The sequence below is a fragment of the Hibiscus syriacus genome, unplaced genomic scaffold (assembly GCF_006381635.1).
Source record: "Hibiscus syriacus cultivar Baekdansim isolate YM2019G1 unplaced genomic scaffold, ASM638163v2 tig00111105_pilon, whole genome shotgun sequence".
Taxonomy (NCBI): Eukaryota; Viridiplantae; Streptophyta; class Magnoliopsida; order Malvales; family Malvaceae; genus Hibiscus; species Hibiscus syriacus.
The window spans coordinates 769,690-791,923 of record NW_024062987.1 but is presented as its reverse complement, the minus strand read 5'-3'; the positions used below and the strand labels follow the sequence as shown (position 1 = coordinate 791,923).

General features: G+C 36.3%; 4 protein-coding genes and 1 pseudogene across 4 annotated transcripts; 4 read left to right on the top strand and 1 right to left on the bottom strand.

Moving 5' to 3' along the window:
- Nucleotides 1-4,744: 4,744 nt before the first annotated feature.
- LOC120153839 (VQ motif-containing protein 22-like) lies at nucleotides 4,745-5,450 on the top strand. Its single transcript, XM_039165710.1, has one exon. The coding sequence runs from the start codon at nucleotides 4,761-4,763 to the stop codon at nucleotides 5,391-5,393; it is 633 nt and encodes a 210-aa protein (XP_039021641.1). The 5' UTR covers nucleotides 4,745-4,760; the 3' UTR covers nucleotides 5,394-5,450.
- Nucleotides 5,451-6,980: 1,530 nt separating this feature from the next.
- Nucleotides 6,981-8,812, bottom strand: LOC120154069 (annotated as a pseudogene).
- A 2,029-nt stretch (nucleotides 8,813-10,841) lies between these two features.
- Nucleotides 10,842-12,511, top strand: LOC120153858 (60S ribosomal protein L13-1-like). The gene is made up of 5 exons (XM_039165727.1): nucleotides 10,842-10,895; nucleotides 10,995-11,110; nucleotides 11,219-11,352; nucleotides 11,922-12,080; nucleotides 12,180-12,511. The coding sequence occupies exons 2-5, from the start codon at nucleotides 11,002-11,004 to the stop codon at nucleotides 12,399-12,401; spliced, it is 624 nt and encodes a 207-aa protein (XP_039021658.1). The 5' UTR covers nucleotides 10,842-10,895; nucleotides 10,995-11,001; the 3' UTR covers nucleotides 12,402-12,511.
- A 691-nt stretch (nucleotides 12,512-13,202) lies between these two features.
- Nucleotides 13,203-14,346, top strand: LOC120153804 (probable glucan endo-1,3-beta-glucosidase A6). Its single transcript, XM_039165678.1, has 3 exons — nucleotides 13,203-13,320; nucleotides 13,416-14,135; nucleotides 14,222-14,346. Exons 1-3 carry the CDS (start codon nucleotides 13,236-13,238, stop codon nucleotides 14,251-14,253), a joined length of 837 nt encoding a protein of 278 aa, XP_039021609.1. The 5' UTR covers nucleotides 13,203-13,235; the 3' UTR covers nucleotides 14,254-14,346.
- A 1,554-nt stretch (nucleotides 14,347-15,900) lies between these two features.
- Nucleotides 15,901-17,284, top strand: LOC120153677 (36.4 kDa proline-rich protein-like). Its single transcript, XM_039165588.1, has one exon. The coding sequence runs from the start codon at nucleotides 15,933-15,935 to the stop codon at nucleotides 17,082-17,084; it is 1,152 nt and encodes a 383-aa protein (XP_039021519.1). The 5' UTR covers nucleotides 15,901-15,932; the 3' UTR covers nucleotides 17,085-17,284.
- Nucleotides 17,285-22,234: the final 4,950 nt, after the last annotated feature.

Below are 22,234 nucleotides of genomic sequence, written 5' to 3'. Positions count from 1 at the left end.
TACTTAAAAATTACTGACAAATCACAAATAAGAGACGATCGATGTAATAAAACTATTAACGGACACAAATCATGTATCAAAATTTAATCAATAATCAAAACCAGTAAAGATCAATATTATAACAAATAAATGTCATTTTAATTAGTCGAAACAATATCAATCTAATTATAAGAAGAAGAAAAAACAATCAAACCATTGATAAAGAATTTTTTTTGGAGTAAGGGTGACATTGAGGTTAGAGGGGCTAGGATTGGGTGGAAGATAATCTGCAGTCTCAAGATAAGGAGGTTGGGGCTTTAAGTATTTTAAAACCTAGAATAATGCGTATTTGGTGCTTCTAGACATATCGTGAGTTATTCAAGATCGACTCGATCAAAGTCGATAAATACTCGGATCAAATGACTCGACCCGAGTTCTTAACGAGCTGAAACGAGCTACTCGATATTCGACTCGAAAAACTCGTGAGCAGCTCGAAAATATAATATATTAAGATTTTATTTAAAAAAATAAATTAATAATGATATTAATATTTATGTATTGATTTTTTTTAAATACAGTAAGATTTCATGTATTTAAGGTTCATGTTAGAGTTTGAGGCTTCAATCGAGTTAAGTTTAAGAATTTTTTTCATTTCGAGCCTTTTCAAGATGCTCACGAGTTTCAGTTCAGATTTCGAGTTAGAGTCGAGTTTGAAAATTTTAAACTCGCGAGTTTTCGAGTCGAGTCGAGCTTAGCAATACTCGAACTCGACTCGACTCGTTTACACCCCTATTCTAATCAAGGCTATCTTGTAGGGGGAAGGGTTTATTTGGGTGTCCTAGGTTCATGAGTATGTCCTGCGGAGAGAGACCTTTTGTTAGGTGCAGGCAGGTTCCTCTTGTAGTTATGTTTGGAGAAGGCTGCTTAAACTGAGAGAAGTTGTCTCTGCTGGCCTTGTGATTGACTCGAGGGTGATCTTGAGGATAATATTTATAATACAAAATTATTGTAACTTTATTAAAAAATTATTTTAGATTAATAAAAAACTTTTATTTCAGTAATTTATTAATAAAATTAATTAAAATATTTATAATTATAATTTCATTGAACTCTACCTATTTGAATGGAGATAATTAATAAAGTAAAAATTAATAGATTATAAAACTATTATACCTAACAAGCTTATAAAATTGAAAAGTAAAACTAATGCCCACAATCATCGCAACATCTCAAGTGGGAGAGGGGGAAAATGGAAACGTGGTACTGGTAAACAATCACAAAATAGATCATTTCTTTTCACGATAAGATGCTAAACAATTTAACCTTGATAGTTAAATTAACGGTGTGGATTTTTAATAGCATTTCACAATTCACGCCACCCAAGTTAACAATTAAATACCACATGTCGTGAAATAAATTTTTTATTAATATGTAGTAATTACGAGATAATATCTATTTAAAAATAATTTTTAATAATTTAACATTGAATGTTCATATCTCTTACATTTTTAGTGCTCGAATCTGATATCTCAAGAAATAACAATAATTCATTTCTCACTGAGATTGTTCTGTTTGTGTGTCTGTAAGAATTAATTAATTATCTCAGATTTAATAAAAATATTTTTAATAAATCTTAAGTGAATAAAAGATAATATATAATATAATCAAAATTTATAATACAATAATTAGATCTGTCGAAACATAAAATTTTTATTAATCGTATCTATTTTATGATTTATGTTAATGATATAATTTTTAATAATCAAGCATACATTTTCCTTTGAAAATATAATATATCATACTACACATCCAATACTAATTAATATTTTAAGTATATATTAAAATGTTAACGTTTCTAGTTTTTGACTGATAATATTAAGTTCTTTTATTAAATTTTATTAATGTATATTGCTGAGTTTAATAACGTAAGTTCATTTATATATGAACTGTTGAAGGGTTAGCGTTCGATCTAGTCAAACAATTTTTTTTTGAATTATTCGAGTTGACGATAACTCGAAGTTGACTTCAATTCTTTTGAGTTGATTTGAGCCGAGTCGAGTCGAGTCGATTTCTCGAGTTTATCTTTATATTTAATTGTAAATATTTATAATATTATGATATTATTTGATTCCAATTTAAATAACTTTCTATACCATATACAAAACAAATATATTTCCTCATTTTTTTCACATGTGATATACATATATCATACAAAGTCAAATGACTCAACTCAAACTTAAAAATCAATCCACTAATTATTATAAAATTTGAATTATTCAAGTCGAGAAATCAATTTTTTGAGTCGAGTAAAATTTTGTTCATCCCTAAGTTAGATAAAAATATATTCTTCACTAAACTAACTTCTATTGAATATTTAATATCTTAGTATAATATAGTTTGGAAGAAAACCAACACTATATATTAGATCAAATTTAATATTAAATATTTTTTAATCAAGCTAAGATGATTACAAAATAATATTTGTTCTAAATACTTTCAAGCATTTGACAATGAATAATCAATTACCCTGCTGCAACCGTTAATGCTCAAACCTATGACCTCTAATAACAATAACTATTCATTTAACTACTGAGATAAATTGGTTCGTGCAATTTAATATTAACTATTAAAATCTTAAAATGCAATTAACGCATTTACCTAATTTCATTGCTTAAAAACGTACTCAAATTACGAATCAATGTATATTTTATTTTATTTTCAGTTGATATTTATTAGAAAAATGAAAATATGGGAATTTTCACACACACATATATATAAGGCTAAATTTGTCACCTTTGTTTCAATTTAATAAACATATGGTCACTCGATTCAAAAAATATAATACATAGTCACTTTCGCTTCGTTTTAATTAAGATGTGATCACTTAGACATTAACTACCATGAGTTGGATGACGTGATACATTAGTAAAAATATTTAATTACTTTTTATTTGAACCCCTAAACTTTAGATAAATTACTTATTATAGATATTTTTATAAACTAATATAGTTCAGGGATAAAATATCAATTTACACTTTTTTTTCCATATGTTTTCTTCCTCAAACCGATCTTCTCTGTCGCTTCCCCTGCTTCATCTCCGTATGTCGGCGACCTTTAACTCTCAGACCACCATTAATCATCTTTATTTAAGCCAAAGAAGGACGGAATCCAAATTGAAAATTTTCTTGAAGGAAGGGTTATTCTTATCACTGGTGCAACTGGATTCCTAGGTAAAGGCACGTAATTTTCTTTCTTTCTTTAATATAATCTAAAAGATTTGTTTGAGTTTTAACAGTTGAAGTATTTGAAATGCAGTTCTTGTTGAGAAAATTCAGAGATTGATGTCGAATGTGAGTAAGATTTATCTCATCATCAGAGGAAAATATATGGAAGATGCACGAAAAAGGATTGAAGAAGGAAGCATGTTCTCTATTCAACAATAGCTTTATAGAGTTTTTCCTGTTTGAGAATCATTCATTTTTTCCAATTAGATTGTGGATATAGAGCTTTTAAAGTTTGTAAAGCAAAAACATGGGAAAAACTACGAAGCATTCATGTGGAGTAAATTGGTTCCCGTGGCTGGAGATATGTGCCATCCCACTCTTGGGATACAACAATATTTAGCTATTGAAATTGCCAAACATGTCCAAATTATTATCAACATCGCAGCTGACACAGGATTAGATCAAACGTTAGATCGTAAACCGAACATGGAATATACGATGCTTATAACAAAGTAAAATGATTCTGCAGATATGATGTTGCTCTTCAAGTAAATGCAATGGGACCTTGCAATCTATTGAATTTTGCAAGCAAGTGCAGAAATATAGAGCTCTTCGTGCATACTTCAACAAGTATGAAGAAAAGAACATATTTTTTTGTTATGTTTTCGACATCTAAAAGTGGTACGTTGTTTATTATGAGACATTTGCAGGCTCTGATAAAATATATTCAAGAGAAGGAAGATTCATGGAGTAAAAGGAATGTTTAATGGTGGTCGGAGGGTTAAATGTCACCGAAGTACAGAGATGAAGCTATGGTTTATAGATGAAGTAGGGGAAGCAGTCGAGAAATAAGTTTGAGGAAGAAAACATACCAAAAAAAAATGAGTAAATTGATATTTTATCCCTCAACTATTTTGAGTTTATAAAAAGACCTATAATTAATAATTTATCTAAAGTTTAAGGGTTCAAATAAAAATTAAACTTTTTTACTAACGTTTCACATCATCCAACTCACGGCATCTAAGGTTTAAGCGATCACATCTTAATTAAAACGAAATGAAAGTGATCATATATTATATTTTTTGAATTGAGTGACCATATGTTTAGAATGCTAAAACAAAAGTGACTAACTCTGTAGTTTACCCTGTATATAATATACTAGAAGGCTTACATCTTTGAACGTCCGTGAAGTCGTCGACATCCACCAACCCCAAAGGAAGTCCTAAGCATGCTTATCGTATTATTACATGTAAACCATTTACATTATTTTGTATTTATTAAATATAACTGTGTTTGTTTTATATTTGGTGCTTTGATATCCAACAAATTAAATTGCAAGCCAGCGTAATTCTGCTGAATACTTTTTCTTACTTTTCCGCCATGCCCCACTTGGAGTTGCTTTCAGGTATCTAACTCAAACCAAAATTAATGGCAGCGGTTTTCCCATTATTCTCCCTTTGACCGCCACCATATATACCATCATCTTACGCTATCTTCTTTCTCTAAAAAAAAACATTTCTCCACTATTTTTAGCTACTATAACTGCTCTTCTTTCCCATGTCTAGTCCCACTGACTGGTCTCACTTTTACCGGCAAAATCTTTCCGATCAGGTGCCAGTGTTCGGCTTACCCTACGGTACCACCGTTGCCACCAGTACGGTCACATCAAGTGCAGTAGTCTCGGTCCCGGGTAATTCAACCGGAGGCGGCCATTTGAGTCCAGAAGGCCGCGTTGGGAAGCCAGCTCGAAAACGGTCAAGGGCTTCGAGGCGAACCCCTACCACTATGTTCAACACCGACACCGCAAACTTCCGAGCCATGGTTCAACAATTCACCGGCAGTCCTAGTTTTGCACAAGGCTCGGCTCGCCCTGGTGGGCCGGCTTTCGGGTTCAGTTTAGGAGGACGTCAATCCCATCTTAACCCCGGTTCCCTCACCGCTCCTCCTGTAGGATTTCAATTGCCATATCAACAACAACAGCAACAACATCAAAACCAGGTATTCATGTTTTCATTGAACAACAACGATAATAATCTCCGGGCAGGGGACCATATGCTTCAGAGACATCCTGAACGGAACATGGAAGCTGGGTCGGAAGGGTTTGTTGCAGCGGGTGTTTCGTCGCAGGTTCCTCCTTCTAGAACCAGTTCCTCCAATGAGAACATGACTCACACTTCATTCAGTTTTTGATACTTATTTTCGGTCAGACATGTTTTGGGACTTTGAAAGAGGAGACGTAAAGGAAAATGTTAGGCGCTGGCATGTATTAGCGACAAACATTGACCAATGTAAATATTTTCTTTTTCTTTTTCCTTCCTTTTATATGCTGTTGTTTATTATTAGGTAGCCTCCCACGTTTCGATTTGGGGTTTACTTTTATTTTAAACTTTTTATAGTAATTAATTAAATGAATGTCGATATCTAATATATTTAAATTTTAAATATTTGTTTTTAAAATATTTTATTATTTTTTATATAAAAGTTTAGGTCAGAAGTGATTCCTCCAGTTTATATATTGACCACTAAGAGTGACGGTTGTAGGATTCAAATTTAACCTTAAATACTCAAATTCTTGAATCTCAATCACTTGTACCAATACCCATTGACTTTAAACATTTATTTTAATTCCTTAAATTATAGTATTGAATTTTTAATTTTTTTAATTATAACATTAATATCGTTCTATCCTCATGCTGTAAATCATAGACGCACACATATTTTTAGTTAGGGATGAATTTTTAAAATTTTAGAAATACAAAAATAAATTATCAATAAAAATATAAAAAATCTAAAATATATATTAATTTAAAATTTTCATAAAACAATGGTCTTTCCCATCTGTCTTTTCAATCTATTTCTGCATAAAACAATACAAAAATTTAAAAAACAAAAAGCTCAACCATGCCATGACTCCAAAAGCAAACCCAATAATTTTAATACGTTGGAGGAATGTTAATATGTTAGTTATAATTAAAGGAGACTTTAGGCTTAAATCGTGGAAAAAACTAATATGCTATATCCTTTAATGATTCTTTAAACTACGAACTAAACTTCCACAAAGAATTTATAATAATTGCAAGGGATAAATCACATTTTGTCACATGAACTTGGTTTCTTATCCCAATTTGGTCTGTAATTCTTTTAGGTCTATATTCTATATTAATCTTAAAATTGGATAACTTTCTCAACTTGATCCTTGAACTTGATTTTTTTTATCCTTTTGATGAGATAGTATTACGAGACTATATTAGATCATAATCCCAAAAAAATCATTTTTAAAATTTTAGGTGATTACATTGTATAATCTTATAATGTCAAATCATTAAAACAATAAAAAATTCAAATTTAAGGGTCAAAATAAAAAAAAATCAAAGAACACTCTATAATCAACGGAAAAAGATGAGTTTGAAACATAATGAATAGTTAAGTGACCATTTTTTAATTTTTAATAGTCGATAGACTCACCAGAGACGGGTGCACTAATTCCCTTGGGCCAAGTGTATCCCATTATTTAGCAAAAAATGTGAAATTTAATTTAATATATTAAGGAAAAATGAAAAAAAAATTACATACCCTTTATTTAATATATTAAGGAAAAATGAAAAAAATTACATACCCTTTATTTTTAAGAAAATAATATTAAATTCTTGTATCCCCATTTTTTAATTTTTGAATCTGTGAAATCATTTATGTACTTTATTCATAATAAAAATGATAAAAAGAAATATAAGTGGAGTCCATTATTTGATGACATCAATTAATAACAAGTTTGGGAGATTATAATATTGACAGATGTTCTAATAAAGTATTGTAAGATAGCAGCCATTGCTCCCCATCGATAAATGACGCAGTGAGAAAAAGGGAAGCCTGCTTATCATTCAGCCTTTGAACATGCGGTGCCCTTCCACTCATATTTGGTCCTGCACCCGTACAATTGTATTCTCCGTAGAATATGCTCCTATATCATTAATTAATTTTTTACAATTTCAGGGACAAATTAATAAAAAAATAAATTACTAAAATGAGAAATTTTAAAACCTTTAGGTACCAAATGCATACTTAACCCTGAAATAAATAGTGTTGACACACTTCATTATTAATTAATCAATTTTCATATGTATTGGTCTGGAGTAGGATCCAGGGTTTCAAATTTTGATCGCGGTTGTGTTTTCGGTCATTTCAAGTTTACCGCGATTACGGCCTTCGCGGGCGTGATTGCGGGTATAACGGATAACTCGAACGGCGTTAAAACTACTATATCACAGACGAAATCGCGTTTTCGGAACGTTTTTTGAAACCCCGGTAGGATCGTTAAATTCATTCCATCCCTCTGGTGCAATGATATCCGTGAGATACGTGAAAGCGAAAACCACACGAGAAAATGGCCTCCATGCACGGCCGAGCCATATTCTGCCGGTGCCACCCACACTGCAGTTGACGAATGCAAACCCCGAGTTTTCATCCGCCGATGCTTGTCCATGTACCGTCACTGCTCCACTTATGGATTTCGATCCCGGTGCCACAGGGTGAGCCATGGATAACATCTGGCAATCCTGTTGAAGATTGATTCTTATAATCAGTCAGCGGCATATCGATGATGTTCTAAATTGTTTGCTTAGTAAAAACGTCATCACCTCGTAAAGGGACTTTCCGTTCCCGAAAATGAAGTCGATGGAGCCTTGTATATAGCAATCCTTGAAGTAATGGCGGCCACGGTCGTCGTGAAGGGTGTCTTGAGCTCCGAAGAAACCGCAACCCCAGAAGGCCGCTTGGTCTCCGGCAATTCTAATGGCCACTGCTTGTGCCCCAACAACACCTGGACGACGAGGTATAGGAGCTAACATTCTAAGATTAAAAAAAAAAACTGGAATACATCAGAGGAAGCAGTATGTTTTTAAAATCTTAATATATGGTGTTTGATTATATATTTATTTCTCACCATGAAGCTTATGTTCTTCGCAATAAAGTTGGTGGAGAAAACTTGGACCGAACCACTGTAAAAGGTTCCATTTGCAGAAAGTGCAGTGTCATTCCAAGCCATTGCGGTTGATGTATAGCCTTGTCCTTGAAATGTAATATTTGGTTTGGTTTTTGGAATAATGACTTTCTCACTTGAAAAAAAAAAACAAATTGTATCAATATTTTTCAAATGTATCGCAAAATAACATTAGTAAAATCACATATAATTTATAAGGATAGATGCTCACTAGTAAATGCCCGAATTGATCCATATTACAGTTCCTTTGATGCTAAGGTTTGGGGCTGCATCAATGGCAGCTTGTACCGTTGTGAAATTACAACATCCGTTTCGATCAACACAAAGCGTTAGTGTCGTGTTGGTTTCCTGAGGTGGGAAGTTGGGAGGGAAGTCGTTGCAGATGGATACCGGTTTGTCCTTATCAGGGTGCTTCCGATGTCGACGAAGGCTGACGAAGGCTATCGAAGTTGAACGGGATGAACTTTGCAACGATGGACGACGATGAAGAGATGGATAAACTGAAATCGACAATATATTTGAGGGCTTGAGTGCTTGGATTGATGACAACCCTGGATGCAAAAACACCAAAAATGGCAACAAGAACAGTGAAGCAAAGGCTTTTGGGATTCATTGTGTTTTTAGTATGTGTTATGGGATAAATGGGGTGTTTGTGAGGTGTATATAAGTGGATGATATGCCATAAACATGCATGCACTTGAAGTTTAAGGGACACCGATGACATGCCTTGCAAACCACCCTGTCCTTTGGTAAAATTTCTTGAAAGATTTTCTTACCTACCAAACATGAAGGGATTGCCGATGGCCACTAAAATAGAGGGAAAGGTTTAGACTTCACTTTATCATTCTTCTTCGGTTAGGGTCCACCATAGTTCACATATTTATCTTGTAGAATCATCATTGTTATATGTTGAAATTAAAATTTTCGTTTATCATTAATTCAACTCCTTGTTACTTCTACACAACAAATGTAAATGCCATTTTCTTAGCTATTATTCCCGAAGCATGAATGAAGCCGTAATAGATATTAGTAGATTACATTGACAGACTTAAACGAGTGAACAAATGTAAGAAAAGGAAAGGCAACTTTTTTATGCTTTCATTTCGTTGATTAATACAAGGTTGAAAAGTATCTCAACAAGTATATCTTTTATTTCAGCCCCTCTATCATAGGAAAGAAGAATTCTTTTCTAAAATAAATTGAGTAATTTAAGCAGTAAAATATTATTCTATTTAGAGAATTTAGATTTGAGTAGTGATGTTTAACTGGTGTATGTATTTTCAATAATTAAGGAGTGTTATAAAAATATATTAGGGGTATTAATTGATTGGTTTTACGGTCGAATCAAAACTTAATTTAGTTAATTAGTTGATTAATTTAATTTTACATCAATAAAACTGTTAAATTTTTTTAAAGCTCGATTATCGATTAATTCAGTTCAAAATTGGTTAATAATTAACTTATACAATATTAATTTTATTATACATGCATATATATTAAACCAATTAAACTTTCAAGTGACCTTAGCTTTTAAGGGACTCGTTGTTGTCATTTGAGATATCGGGTTCAAGCATCATGTATGTATAAGTAAGAACCTTTATTGTCAAAGGGTTGAAAGTTTTTAAATAGATATTATCTTGTATTCACCCATATATATATATATATAAAACCTTTGAAGATACTCAAATTTTAACTCAAATGAAAAAAAAACATCTATATTAAATTCAAACTAATCTAAATAAATTTTTTTAGCTTAATTCAAGCACGATCGAATTAATCAAACTTTATTCAATTCGGTTAACAATTAAAAGAAAAAATTTCAGTTAGTCAATTTTGACTAATCCAATTCAATTAATGATCGAATTAAACGTTTGATAACACTTCACATATATTATCTTTCTCTTATATAATGAACATATACTATATTTTAATCATCTCAGACTAACAAACATTTTATTATATTGGAGGTTAAAATATTTTTATTTCCTAAAAAATATAATTTTTTAATTAAAGTAGACTTGATAAATTTAATTTTATTTTTCAAAAAAATATTTTTTACAATATTAATTAATACCTAAAAGAGTAGTCGACAAAAACCAAGGCTTCTCTTGATCATCCGCCCATGATAGGAGAATGACATTTTAACCTTTATATTATGGTATTTGAAAGTATCTTAACGGTCCATATATTATGTTTTGCGCTCCAAATCAGCCTTGGCGTGCCATCTGTCCGTTCTTCTTTGATCTTCAACTCAAGGCCCCTTGAAGCAAATATATTTGGGCTGTTCCAACATTGTCCATTGAAAAATATCAACTTTTGTGCTTTTAAAATTTATATTGCAAATACAAGGATATAATAAATATTTGAAAATTGTAAATATTTTATTATTTTTATAATTTTTATTAATACTAATTAGTTCTTATTTTTCTTTTTGAATGACTTAATTAATTTTTATTTTTATTCGAAAGCGGCTCGACTAGTTTTAAGACCAAATATATTGGGCCATTTAAGTTTTGATATCCAATTTTATTTTCTCAAATCTCAAACATTTTGAGCCCAGTCCTTTCACAACCGTCCGATGATGTGAATTGAGAAGGCCGTCTAATGAATATAAATAAATGAGCCAAGGGAAACCCTAGAAAAGGGCCTAGGGATTCATCTATTTTCTTTGCGACTTTCATCTCGCCCAGCCGAAGGTGAGTTGCTCTCCTCCTTTCATCTCATAGATTCTGTTCCATTTTCCATTTCAGATTTTTACAATCTTTTTTTATTCTGTTTTCAATTTTGTTGAACAGGTAAGTCATGGTGAAGCATAACAATGTCGTGCCAAATGGGCACTTTAAGAAGCAATGGCAGAACTATGTCAAAACTTGGTTCAATCAACCAGCACGAAAGAATAGGAGAAGAATTGGTGATTTTTTTTTGTTCTTAATCATATTTTTGCTTTTCTGTTAAAAGATTGATGGATGTTTATTTGAGTGCAATTGATGTTTAATGATTGTGGTTTGGGATTTTGTAGCGAGACAAAAGAAGGCGGTGAGGATCTTTCCAAGGCCAACGGCTGGACCACTTCGCCCCATTGTCCATGGCCAGACTTTGAAGTACAACATGAAGTTGAGAGCTGGCAAGGGTTTCACCCTTGAAGAGCTCAAGGTATGAGGTTCTAGTTTATCTATTTCTTCGTACGATCTTAGGTTTATGCTTAAAACGGATTCGATCTTTTAACTTTAGTGTTTCTTTATTTGTGAATTATATTTCTTATAAATTTCATTTTATCTGCTAAGATTTATTTCAAGCGATTTAGTATCTTATTGCTCCGTTTGTGATTAATTGAACAAGTTTATATATGACTTATTCCCTTGTGACAATCAAGTTTAGGATTAGGTGAAAGAGGGAATGATGAATTGAATTGGTGCTTTGTTAAGTATATAGATAGTTTTAAATAGAAGATGTGTTGTATAATTTTGAATTCATTGATTTAAATTGTGATTGGGCCCATGTTTTCGGTTGTGTTGCATTTATTGTGATTGCGGACATAACGGACGCTATTGTGGTCATTGCGGGTATTGCGATAATGCAATAACTGCTTTGGACGATACCATTACTGTTATAGAATGACTGCTATTCTGATAGCAAACTACTATTTAAATCCCTTGTTGAAATCCCACCTTGATTTAGTTTGCATGTGCGCATATTGAGAACTTGCGTAATTCTCTGACCAGGCTGCTGGTATTTCAAAGAAACTTGCGCCAACCATTGGTATTGCTGTTGACTATCGCCGTAAGAATAGATCACTTGAAGGTCTTCAGGCCAATGTACAGAGGCTTAAGACCTACAAGGCCAAGCTTGTCGTCTTCCCGAGACGTGCTCGCAAGTTTAAGGTAATTTTATTCGGCCTTGCTTGCGGAGATTAAAACATTTAATCTGCATTCTAGTTTTTGCTTTTTTAATATATTTTTTTTTGTTTCGCATTCCGATAGGCTGGTGATTCTACTGCTGAGGAGCTTGCAACGGCAACCCAAGTCCAAGTACCATACATGCCTATTTCACTTGAGAAGCCTTCTGTTGAGCTCGTGAAGGTCACTGAGGAAATGAAGTCATTCAAGGCATATAACAAGCTCCGTGTTGAACGTATGAATGAGCGTCATATTGGTGCTAGGTTGAAGAAGGCTGCTGAGGCTGAGAAAGAAGATAAGAAGTGAGATTGCTCTTTCGAGTGCTGTGTCTTGCTTTTTGGCTTTTTAAAAGACTTTAGTTTTTGTTTCTCGTATTGTCAATTGTAGCAAGTCTTAGCAAACTTTGGTATTACGACAGTACTGAGTATTTTTGTTATATTGAGAAGTTTATTGCAACTACTCCTGTGGCATTGTTATTATGAAAGTGTTGTTAAGTTGTTTAATTTGCTTATATGTTGGTGATGGTCAATTACTTTGTTGTTTTAGTGCTAAATGGAATTTGGATGGAGATGCTTCATCCTGATAGGTTGATAAATTTATGTGTTGGTGTTTTTTGTGTGTGGCAATTTTCATCTCCGGCCTAAACACAATCAATGTTGAATTCAGCCAATCCTAAATTCTAGTCCCAAAGGGCTTTAGTGTAGTTGTGGCTGCAATTACAAACTGGCGCCTTAAACAATCAGCCAATAGCAGTGTTTGATATTCTCCTGGATGCTAAATCACCATAACATCAATTTCTTCCCAAAAGCTTTGTATAATTCTGAAGAATTAAGAAGGGTATCAATGGCAGTGATTGTTCAAAAACATTGAAATATTTTCATGATTTATGGTATCTTGGATCAAACAAATGCACTTTCACTTTGAGTAGAAATCAAGCAAAACAAAAAGTACAAAACCTCTAATAATATTGTTCCCCTATTTTCCTCCATTCCCAAGCAAGCATATGTTCTTACCACTTAAAAAGAAATTCTCTCCATTTAGTACATCAACCATTGCCTTTCTATTCTCCCCATATTTATACACCAGGCCCAGTGAGTAGCTCATCTCTGTTAGTGCTATACCAAGCTTTAGTTAACAGTCATGGAGTCAATACAGCACTGTTTTAAATTGCTCAATTTAGTCCTCTTCATTTCCATTTTAGCCTCCATTCTCTTCACTCCTTGTGGTACGTAAATTCCTTGTGATTATATGTGTACATATGTTCTTCTAGGTGCTTCGTTTTTTGAAAAATCAGGTTCTTGTCTTTGTTTATGTTATTAGATGCCAGATTTATGATTAATATATGGAAGCAGAAGGGCTTAAATCTCCATCAAAGTCCCATTGCCGAGTTCATTAACAAGCTGAAATTAACCAACAATGTCGTTTCCAATGCTGATCCCTATACCCCCAACTCACCCTTCTATCTCCCTCCTTTTGACTCACTCTCACCACTTCCTCAGCCTGGCCGCTCTACTCCCCTTACCCCACCATTAACCTCCAACCCTCCGCCGTATCCGATGAGCTATGGGATGCCGCCGCCGCCGCCGCCTAGTTACAGTTATAACTCATCGGCAATTCCTCCTAAACACGGAACCAGTCCACCTAGTATGTTCCCAAGCCCGCCTCAACACCAACCTAGCCCACCAAAACATGATCCAAACCCTCCTAAGACTGCACCGGACCAACCCATTTACGCACCCCCGATGCTGAACCCACCTTCCGCTTTTGCTCCCCCTCCTAAAGGATCACGGTCCAGCGGTGGCGGTGTTTGGTGTGTGGCTAAGCCGGCAGTGCCCGATTCAATAATCCAAGCGGCCATGGATTATGCATGCGGGTCCGGTGCGGATTGCAAATCGATTCAACCCAACCAGCCTTGTTTCCAACCCAACACATTGATTTCCCATGCTTCGTATGCTTTCAACAGCTACTGGCAGAACACAAAGGGGCATGGTGGCACTTGCGACTTCGGAGGCACTGCCATGCTTGTTACCGTCGATCCTAGTAAGTTCCCTTTTTTTTTAATGTTTTTTCCAACAAGCAAACAAAAATGTTGGTGTTTAACCACTTTTGTAATGCAAATTTGACAGGTTTCGATAAATGCCAGTTCAGCTACAAGTGATCCAAGGGGGTCTGAGCCAACACTTTTGATAGATGTGGTTCTATGAGCCTGAAAGAGTTTACAGTATAGGATGTATTATACTATATAATTTATGTTTTATGTGATATTATATTCTGATGACAGAAAATTATATCTGTATTCAATACTCAATTAAAATGATGACAAGTTTAGGGATTTAATTGGATAAATTACATTTTGAAACAACACAACTTTTACTTAGATCTTCAACTTATTAAAGACACAGCTTCGGAATTTACATTGAGTCAGGTGGTTTGACGTAGGGATATGGTGGGATTACCGACTGTATCCTTGATTCCATTGTACCAGAAAATATCACCATCCATGTTTTGACAGATTAATTGAACCTGCTCCACTTATTTTCAACATGGTGGGGTATTCCATTGTGGGAAATTTTAGGGCAAATAATAAGACTCAGCCGATGCTTGAGATCATGATATGGGCAATCCATGCATTGTTTAGACCCATGTTCCGTTTGAAATCATCACTATATATACGTACGAAACTTAAGGCACAGCGATGGTAATATTGTGTGATGTGTGTAATTTGTACGTATGTACCCACATGACTCATTGATCTTATTCAGGATTTGGCTTTCGCTATCATTTTCGACTTTAGATTAGTATAGAAGGCGGTCCCCCAACTCAATTTTTATATTTTTATGACATTTTATATTATTTCATATTAATATTTTTATACGGTTGATTGAAGATCAATTTAGAATCTAAACAGGAGTATAATTTAAGAATATTTTTTAGGACTCAACGGATGATCAAGCTAACCTTACAATGATTCATACTCAACACATTAAGCACAACTCCTCCTCAGATACATAGTTAAGTGGATATGAAATATATAACATAGCTCTCATAGGATAAAAGGGACACTCCTCTTTCTCCTTTCCAACTCACTCCTTCACTCCGACTAAAGAAAGACGCTCTCAAATAAATTTTAACCTTCGTCTATATAAAAGAAAATAGATGGCTCATTATTTATTAGCCTCTCCAATTTTTCACATTCTAAACCATCACTTCATATCTTATTCAGTAACATATATCACTTTTAGATTTGAAGTTTGATTTGAAACACGAGTAAAACCACCAAAATTAAGTTTCATTTACATTAAAAAAACTCTCAATAATCTAGTTCTAACTCAGGCTAAAACTTGAACCGTAACTTTCAAAAAGAATTAATAGTTTCAGCCGAAGCCAAATTACTCGCAAGTACGATCCGTTTACAGGGATAAAAGATAACGTCAAATCAAGAAAAGAATGAAAATGTGGGGTCATGTTGCAAAAGTTGAATATTCACATGCAAGGAGAGCATCCCCTTTAAGCCAAGTATCCACTCACGGGTTAAACAGAGCACTACAAGTTAAAATTGTCATCAATCATGCACTCTGCCCCTTCGAACTTCGGGAAAAAAATAATACATATCTCAATAACTTGCATTTCAGGCTTATTATCCCTACTTGACACTCAAACTATGCACATGGAAAGAAAGAAAAGGTCAAAGAATGATGCCAAATGCTTTAATAAATTAACAGGAAAACGACATTTGCTAATTGATTTCACTGCCTCCCCTTTTGTCCGTCATTTGCATCATCTTATGTTATAAGATGTGCATGGTTTCATCGGAAGTGTAATGAAAACCCACTCCCTATGCAGAGAGAGATGACGGGGAGGCTTAGCTTAGCCAATTTCATTGTGTTGCTTTTGAACTTGGCAAGTTTGCTTCCTTCTCTTGCCTGCCCTGAATGTCCTTACCACCCAACTCCGCCGCCCAAATGTCCTCCCAAACATCCTCCCATTGTGAAACCTCCGTTTCACCCTAAACCACCAAAACATCCACCGCATCCTCCCAAACCACCGAAGCCTCCGGTGGTTAACCCTCCATATCATCCTAAACCACCTAAGCATCCACCGCTTCCTCCCAAAACGCCGAAGCCTCCCGTTGTTAACCCGCCCTACCATCCTAAACCGCCTAAGCATCCACCCCATCCTCCCAAAACGCCGAAGCCTCCGGTTGTTAACCCTCCCTATCATCCTAAACCGCCTAAGCATCCACCCCATCCTCCTAAGCCTCCGATCATAAAACCTCCCTATGTACCCAAACCACCTGTTGTAAAGCCTCCACCTTACGTACCCAAACCACCTGTTGTAAAGCCTCCACCTTACGTACCCAAACCACCTGTTGTAAAGCCTCCACCTTACGTACCCAAACCTCCTGTGGTTAAACCCCCAACACCTTATTATCCAATACCGCCGGTCATATCACCACCATTTGTGCCTCCAAAGCCTCCGGTCTACCCCAGGCCCCCGATAGTGAATCCACCAACACCGCCGATTCTGCCACCTCCATCACCTCCTATCGTGAAGCCACCAACACCAACGCCACCAACTCTGCCTCCTCCATCACCTCCTATCGTGAAGCCGCCAACGCCACCAACTCTGCCTCCTCCATCACCTCCTGTGGTGAAGCCGCCTCCGGTGGAGACACCATGTCCTCCCCCGCCGCCGCCCGTGCCATATCCGTCCCCGCCGGCGCAACAAACATGCCCCATCGACACGCTTAAGCTAGGCGCATGCGTGGACGTGTTAGGTGGTCTGGTGCACATCGGCATAGGCAGCAACGCGAAGTCCACGTGCTGCCCCGTGCTTCAAGGGCTGTTGGACTTGGACGCCGCCATATGTCTCTGCACCACGATCAGGCTCAAGCTTTTGAACATCAATATTATATTACCCATCGCTCTTCAGCTCCTCATCGATTGCGGCAAGACTCCACCTTCGGGATTCCAGTGTCCGGCACAATGATGAAAACTGAAACATGTTCTTCCCACAGAACAAGTATAACAAATGTCTTACGTCATGTTATATGTTTTTAATAATCCCTGGTGTTTTGCCGGTTGATGCATAAGTGATTTGATTCTCATCGTAGAGACATGTTGAGGTTTTAGATGTTAGTTCTTTTCATAGATGTTGAATGTAGTATGATGTTGTTTCATTCTATTTTCTATTTCAAAGGTAAGCTTGTGTTGGATTCAACTTAATTTGCCTGATTCCAGTTTTCTCAGATGAAAATATTGAAGTTTTTTACTTGTTTTGAAAATCCAAAAAAGGAAGAAGTGAAAGAATCACATGCATGCATGCATAAATCATAATCAATTATATTCATTTACTATACGTTTGGTTCATGAATATGAGATTATTTTTAGAAAAAATACTACTGGAATGTAACATTAATATAGGAACGTTGTAATGGATCGTTAGCTCATTAACATTTTATTTCACATCATTTTCTTCATGACAATTAAGATTTTTTAATCCATTTTTAGTTGTAATCATAAATTGTCATTCTAATATCTTTTACGGGCACTTTATACATCAATGAACTCATCTTATCATCCTTTACCACTTTGTTAGTTTAGATTATTCCTCTTCTTCAAAAACCTCTTTAAAATTCGCGAAATTAAACACAAATTCACAATTTTGTGGGGATTTGAAAGATTTTTCAAATTTTTGGGGTTTAGAGAGTGTGTGCATTTTAATCTAAATTGTGAGAAGTATTCTTTCAAGAAGATGAACAACATACATCATAACTAGACTCATCAAATAATCATTGAATGAGATCAGAGTACTAGAACATCGAAACTTTAGATGATTTTTCATCGTTTCTTAGTGCATTCCATGGAAAACAAATATGACAAGAAGAAAGAAGAATGAAATGTGAACATTTTGGTACCAATGTTGGCGTGAATGGTTAATTATAAAAAAATGACAACCAAATGAGTTTACGGTTATTTATATGGACCAAAATGGTATATAAGCTAAGATTTGATGTCTAAAATAAAATGTTTTAAATTTTAGTGATAGAATCAATACACAACCCAAAAAGTTCATAGAAAAGAGTGACCACTTCATCACGTCGTTAATGATTTAAGAATCCGATGCTTACACCTAAGCCAAACCAAAATTTAATGTTAAAACTAACATGTTTTACCGTTTAATGATAAAATTAATACAAATCCTAAAATTTAGTGACATTTGGAATAATTTATCCTGCTTAAATTATTTATGTTTAAGAAATGAAAAATTAATAAATAAATCGTATTTAAAGAATTCAAACGAACATATTCTAGTAACTTTGAGATATATATATATATTTAATGATTTGATTATTAACGAATTTTCTAAATTAAATTACCACTTATTAGCGTCTGGATCCATCAGTTGATCAAAATAATCTAAATCATCAATTAAAATTTAAAAAATATTTTAATTAATCGAACTACTTCAATAACTAAAAATATAATTATTATCTCTAAATATTTTATATTTGAGCATCAATAATTATAGAATATTTGAACATTCATATCAAATAACTAAGAATTTTTAAATCACTTACAATCTCTTTATATTAATAAAAAAATAAATTAAATTCAAATTATTGATATTTTAAGTAAATTCAAATAATTGAATTTTATTAATAGAATTTTTTAAATACAAATTAATTTTAATTTGAATCATAATTCGAGGCATAAAAGTATAGGCTGTCTCTTTAGTAAGACTGGCCTGTCGGTGCACGCCACATACTGTCTACGGGCATGGCATCTTTAAATATTTAGTTAAATATAATAAATGGCCCCTAAACTTGGCTACTATTCTAAAAGTAGTATTTAAACTTATTTTATTGTTTTAGTATATTGATTTGACAATCGTTGTCAAAGTCGTACCCGTGATTAACATAGTTTATTTTCTTAGACTCTGATTGTTTAATATTGATAATTTATTAAAAATACATTAACTGACCCTATTCTCATATGTAATGGGATAAGAGGAGGTAGTGTAGTAGGCTGCCCCCAACGCTAGATTGAGAGCAACTTCCGTGGAAGACTTCCGGCAATTATGAATTGCCTACAATGGGACTCGATCCCACGACCACCAGTTAAGAGCCTTGCGCTCTACCAACTGAGCTGGATGGGCAATTCTTATTAAAAATACATTGATAACATCAATTACCTCTTCATCATATTGTCACGGGCTAGAAACTTGGGTCCGAGATATTGGTGTAAGCGTCCGACCAAGAGGTTCAATACTGAGAATCGGGCTTACCATGACCACCAGACTTAGCCAATTCTTGGAGAATGCTTAACAAGTCCGTGAAGGATCTATTCCGAGGCGTCCGAGAGGAGCGACGAGGGCGATGGGGGCAGTGTTGTCAAGGCTCGTGGATTCGAACCGAGACATGTGAGCAGATATCTGTAAGAGAATTATACAAACTATTGGGCTTGCCCAGAACCATCAGATCTGGCCCGTTCCTTGGAGGATTCTAGAAGGATAATGTTAGATGAGATTTCCTTGATTTAAGGGATTGGGTTAGGTGGGAATCAATCCTAGCCCTTCATGTAAAACGATCTTAGCCATCGATTGAGAGGGAGCTCCCCTATAAATAGAGAGTTCTCCTCCTCATTTGTAAGCACCCAATTCCATTCTTCTCTTTGTGAGAGAGTAATAAAGCTCTGAGGCATTTGCTCTATTCTTTCTGAGTTCTTAGTTCTTGGTGGCCAGGAGTAGCCACCTTCGTGTTAGCACTTCCACACGATAGTCCGACCTTGTGGCTCCAAGTAGCCACGTTGGTGTTTTAAAGCTTCCGCAATCCGAAGCCTTGAGGGCTTGGTTCCAACCTTTGTGAGTTTGCACACTCACTAGGCTTGGGTAAGGCTTACTTAGTCACTGAGAAGACCAAGGAGCGTCTAAAGCGTCTAAGGCCGCACGACCCGTCAGACTTTGACTCTGATATTCCTACGGTTTGAGGCGTCGAAGTTCTGGGGGCATGACAAGTGGTATCAGAGCGAGTCGTTGTGGGCAAGCAACGATCGTTTCAACCGTGTTTTGGTGGAAGGTGCGAATCGGGTAAGTTTATTTTACTTACTTTCAATCAATTTACTTTGATAATTGAATGGGGCACAAGAAAAGAGGAGTTTCCACACGCAAAGGCAATGAGTGCCATGGTGGGAAACAAGACGAGAGTCCGAGGGGCTCAAGAGCATCATCGGTGTCCAAGCATGAGGATGTCGTGACGAGTTCGCAAGGAATGCTCGAGGCAACTATAGTACACCAAAGGGAGCCGGTTCTCGAGGTAGAGAGGCTCAAGGGTGACGCCGAAGGCATGTCCGAGCGAGACACGTTCTCTCATGAAGACGAGGAGAGTCTTCATGAGGAACAAGAAGAACTCTCGTTGTACGAGAAATGGGCCTACTGGATGGAATATATTGCTGACCACACAGAGAGGCTCATTAATCTAGAGCATATCTCAACTTCGTGGGAACAAATGGTCGGTAGACTTGAACAAGCCGAGGATGAGGCCAAGTAGACCCAATGTGTTGTGGAGTCCCGCCTTGATCGATTAGAGTCCATGGAGGGCAAATTCAAGGTCGAGATGCAACGAGTTCTAGATGAGTTGGAGATGGTTCGAGGGAGGAATGCCCAAGAAGCCGAGGTAGCGGCTTTGAGAAGCAAGGTGGATGAGCTCAAGAGGGAGCTACTCATATACAAGGGAGCAATGAGTGAATGGGGAGTTCTCAAGACCTTCTTGGAAGGACTTAGACCAGGGGTAATGCTCGGGGAAGAGCAAAGTGATGCCCAGAGACTTTCGGGAGCCATAGCTGTAGCCGGAACGCTAACTGAGCTTGCTGATGTCAAGCCAAGTAGCAATGTGTCGTCCAGGCCCATGCCCAAGGATAGTGGCAACAATGGGGAAGACCGGGAAATGGGGCAGCGGGGAGATGGTATAGAAAGCTCTTCGAGTGGCCAAGTTGAGCCAACGACTGTTCGCGGCCAAGGAAATCCATCGGGAAAGAATGGTAAGGCCAAGTCCGGGGAAAAGAAGAAGGCGAGCAAGGAAAAGCTGAAATGCTACTTCTGTGATGGTCCTCACTTGATAAGAGGATGTCCCAAGAAGCATCGCCTTACAACCATCATGAGGATGATGGGAGAAGGAGAAGTAGCGAGAGTTGGCGGAGGCACGAGTAAAGCTGCCAAGTCAAGGGAAAGACTTGGTCCGATTGATGGGATCAATGTGGCCAAGCAATGAACACAACGAGGTAAGGCTGTCGATGATGAGGTGGCCGAACCCAGAGTAAAGCTCGATGCGATTACGGGTATTCAAGCAATCAAGTCAGGAGCAAGACTTGATGAGGCTACATGTTCCAAAGTAGCCGAGTCAAGGGGCAAGCGTGGAGCGACTACAAGCTGTCAAGTAGTTCGCCCAGGATCGAGATGTGCCGAGATTGCGAGTGTCAAAGCAGTCGAGCACAGGAAAGGACCCGGTGCGATAGCAAATGATAAAGCTGTCAAGCCGAGGGTGCAAAGTGAGCAGGTTCGCTCACAGTATGCCAAGATGGATGCGTGGTCCAAGTTGAGGCGCCTCAGGCATAAGGGGACATTGAAGGAGTATGTGAACCGATTCAGAAGACTCATGCTCAAAGTCCCAAGTTTGACTGAAGAAGAGGGATTATTCACCTTCATGTTCGGATTAAAGTCATGGGCAAAGAGGGCATTGGAGCGAAGGGAAGTCAATGAGCTGTCTGAAGCCTTGATAACTGCGGAGTCCATCAAAGAGTTTGGAGTCAAGAAGAACAAGACTTCCAAAGCAAAACCCAAAGCCGAGGGTAGCGGCAAGAGATTTCGAGATGAAGGTATGTCGGATGATGAGGAAAGGTGTTCCTCGAGTGGCAGAGCAAGTCCACTCAATGATGAACCAGATGGTGGATCTAGGGAAGATGTCTGCACCAGTTTAAGTGACACAGACACTAAGCCGAGGGTAAGAGTCGAGCAAGCGAAGGGGCGCAAACTTGAGGTGCCAACAGTGTTGCAAGATTACCCGAGGGGAGTCGAGTCATCCAAGGTAACGGATGAGCCCAGGATCGTGTTGTCTAAAGAAGAGGACGAACCAAGGATCGAAG

What these genes read in the sequence shown, in the direction of transcription:
- LOC120153839 (XM_039165710.1), top strand. Translation starts at nt 4,761, where the DNA reads ATGTCTAGTCCCACTGACTGGTCTCACTTTTACCGGCAAAATCTTTCC.
- LOC120153858 (XM_039165727.1), top strand. Translation starts at nt 11,002, where the DNA reads ATGGTGAAGCATAACAATGTCGTGCCAAATGGGCACTTTAAGAAGCAA. An exon ending in AAAGAATAGGAGAAGAATTG is followed by an intron (nt 11,111 to 11,218) that starts GTGATTTTTTTT and finishes GGGATTTTGTAG; the next exon opens with CGAGACAAAAGAAGGCGGTG. An exon ending in GACGTGCTCGCAAGTTTAAG is followed by an intron (nt 12,081 to 12,179) that starts GTAATTTTATTC and finishes GCATTCCGATAG; the next exon opens with GCTGGTGATTCTACTGCTGA.
- LOC120153804 (XM_039165678.1), top strand. Translation starts at nt 13,236, where the DNA reads ATGGAGTCAATACAGCACTGTTTTAAATTGCTCAATTTAGTCCTCTTC. An exon ending in CATTCTCTTCACTCCTTGTG is followed by an intron (nt 13,321 to 13,415) that starts GTACGTAAATTC and finishes TTATGTTATTAG; the next exon opens with ATGCCAGATTTATGATTAAT. An exon ending in GCTTGTTACCGTCGATCCTA is followed by an intron (nt 14,136 to 14,221) that starts GTAAGTTCCCTT and finishes CAAATTTGACAG; the next exon opens with GTTTCGATAAATGCCAGTTC.
- LOC120153677 (XM_039165588.1), top strand. Translation starts at nt 15,933, where the DNA reads ATGCAGAGAGAGATGACGGGGAGGCTTAGCTTAGCCAATTTCATTGTG.